This window comes from Octopus bimaculoides, chromosome 8 (assembly GCF_001194135.2).
Source record: "Octopus bimaculoides isolate UCB-OBI-ISO-001 chromosome 8, ASM119413v2, whole genome shotgun sequence".
Lineage (NCBI taxonomy): Eukaryota > Metazoa > Mollusca > Cephalopoda > Octopoda > Octopodidae > Octopus > Octopus bimaculoides.
The window spans coordinates 86,223,757-86,226,688 of NC_068988.1; the positions used below are offsets into that span (position 1 = coordinate 86,223,757).

The 2,932-nt window shown below is 40.1% G+C and overlaps 1 protein-coding gene across 1 annotated transcript in view; it reads left to right on the top strand.

Annotated features, from left to right (window-relative positions):
- LOC106877453 (choline transporter-like protein 1) overlaps positions 1–2,932 on the top strand; it is an 86,006-nt gene that overhangs the window by 68,343 nt on the left and 14,731 nt on the right. Inside the window, exon 10 of the mRNA XM_052969869.1 lies at positions 1,582–1,838. Within this exon, the coding sequence (XP_052825829.1) occupies positions 1,582–1,838 (257 nt within the window). The remainder of the gene's footprint in view (positions 1–1,581; positions 1,839–2,932) is intronic.

Sequence of the window (2,932 nt, forward strand, 5' to 3'; positions counted from 1 at the left end):
ATACCTTGAGAGAAAAGTTGGACCTAAGAAGCATCAGATGTGGTGTGCAAGAGAGACGACTGTGCTGGTATGGTCATGTGGCGAGAATGGATGAAGATAGTTGTGTGCAAAAGTGTCACATCCTAGCAGTTGAGGGAACCTTTGGAAGAGGTAGACCCAGGAAGACCTGGGATGAGGTGGTGAAGCACGACCTTCGAACATTAGGCCTCACCAAGGCAATGACTAGTGACTGAAACCTTTGGAAATATGCTATGCGTGAGAAGACCTGGCATGCCAAGTGAGACCATAACCCGTGGCCTGTGCCAGGGGTGTAACCAGCCCACTTATGCGTACTTTTCTTTCATTGGACACTAAACTCTGCTTGTGAAAACCTGTTGAGGCAAGTGAAATAGAAATTGAATCAAATTCGATGACTGGCACCCGTGTCAGTGGAGTACTAAGTACACCATCTGAGCATGATCATTGCCAGAGCAGCTGTCTGGCTTCTGTGCCAGTGGCACGTAAATAGCACCATTTGAGCGTGACCGTTACCAGCATCGTCTTACTAGTACTTGTGCCAGTGGCATGTGAAAAAAAAACATTCAAGTGAGGTCGTTGCCAGTGCCACTGGACTGGCTCCTGTGCAGGTGGGAAAATGCTTAGTAGCATTTCGTCCATCTTTACATTCTGAGCTCATTTATACCTTGAGACCATTTGAGCATGACCGTTGCCAGTACCGCCTGACTGACCCTCGTGCCAGTGGCACGTAAAAGCACCCACTACACTCTCGGAGTGGTTGGCGTTAGGAAGGGCATCCAGCTGTAGAAACTCTGCCAGATCAGATTGGAGCCTGGTGCAGCCATCTTGTTCACCAGTCCTCAGGCAAATTGTCCAACCCATGCTAGCATGGAAGCAGACGTTAAATGATGATGATGATATATGTATGTATTTACATATGTATGTGTATCTGTCTGTATGTCTGTCTTTATGTCTCCTTGTCTTCACTTTATGTGATAGTTGTAAAACAAGTGTCACTGTCATACAAGCAGTGTCCTTCATTTCCAATCTGAAAACATGTTCAGCTGTGAAGTAAGTTCCAGTTAAGCACTGAGGTCACTGTAATTGACTGCATACTTCCCCAAAATTTCAGGACTTTGCCTATAAAAGAAAGGATTATCATTATTAGGAATTATTATTTTGCTTTGGCTCCAGTTCAGTCTTATTCCTGGCAGGATTTATATCGGTAGTGGGTTACTACCTGTAACCTTAGGTATCCACAAGTTTTCAGCTGTCTTTCAAGTGCTTAGAACCCTACTGATAATCCTTGCTGTCCCTAAGAGACAAACTTGTTGTAGGAGTTCTACCGGGCATTCTATTTCAGACTCCTCCAGTCATTTGTCTATATCTTTGCTTACTATTCCCAACATACTAATTATTATTATTATTGTTCAGTAGTTTCATTTTTATAACGTGCTTTCACTTCACTACCGAGCGCATATTATTATTATTATTATTATTATTGTTATTATTATTATTATTATTATTATTAATTTCAATTATTATTATTGTTTGTTAATTTATGATGTTTTTTGAAATTTTCAGAAATTCCTGAATCAAATGATGCAGGGTTTGTCACTTACAAGGAACATGCATATGTGTCCTATCTTTGGTGGTACCATGTGATTGGGTTGATCTGGACAGGAGAATTCATTCTGGCATGTGAACAGTTGGTGATATCTGAAATAATAGCCACATGGTACTTTACAAGGTCAGTTCTCTTCAATAATTGCATGTGTGTGTGTTTGTGTGTGTGTTTGTCTCAACAAATCCAAGTCTTAATATCTTTCTCACTTAAGACAGTGAGCTGGCTGAATCATTAGCATGCTGGACTAATTGCTTAGCAGCATTTCATCTGTTTTTGTGTTCTGAGCTCAAATTCCACTGAGGTCAACTTTGCCTTTCATCTTTGCGCAGTTGATGAAAAAGTACTAATTGAGCACTGGGATCGATAAAATAAGTACCAGATGAGCACTGGAGTCAATGTAATTGACTTACCTCTTCCCCCAAAATTGCTGGCCTTGTGCCAAAATTTGAAACTAGTATTGTTGTTGTTATGGTGATGAGCTGGCGAAATCATTAGCATGCTGAGCAAAATGCTCAGCAAAATTTCATCCGTCTTTATGTTCTGAGTTAAAAATCCCACCATGGTTGACTTTGCTTTTTATTCTTTCAGTTTTGATAAAATAAGTACCAATTAAGTACTGGGGTTGATGTAATCGATTAAAATTGCTGGCCTTGTGCCACAAATTTGAAGCCATTATTATTAAGGTGGTGAGCTGTCAGAATCATTAGCATGCCAGGCAAACCGCTTAACAGCATTTCATCCATCTTTACATTCTGAGCTCAAATTCCACTGGGGTCAACTTTGCTCTCATCTTTTTGGAGTTAATAAAAAAAAAAAATACCAGTTGAATACTGGGGTTGATGAAATTGACTTACCCCCTCCTCCAGAATTGCTGGCCTTATACCAAAATTTGAAATCATTATTACTAGTAGAATTATTATTAAGACAGTGAGCTGGCAGAATTGTTAGCACACCAGGCGAAATGCTTAGTGATATTTCATCTGCCACTGCGTTTTGAGTTCAAATTCCGCCGAGGTCGACTTTTCCTTTTATCCTTTCGGGGTTGATAAATTAAGTACCAGTTGAGTACTGGTGTCAATGTAATCAACTAGTTCCCTCCTCCAAAATTTCAGGCCTAGTGCCTTTAGTAGAAAGGATTATTATTATTATTATTAAGGTAGCGAGCTGGCAAAATCATTTGCATGCCAGGCAAAATTCTTAGCAGCATTATGTTGTGAATTCAAATTCCGCCAACGTCAACTTTTGCCTTTCATCTTTACAGGGTCAATAAATTAAGCACCAGTTGAGTATGGGGTTAATGTAATCAAC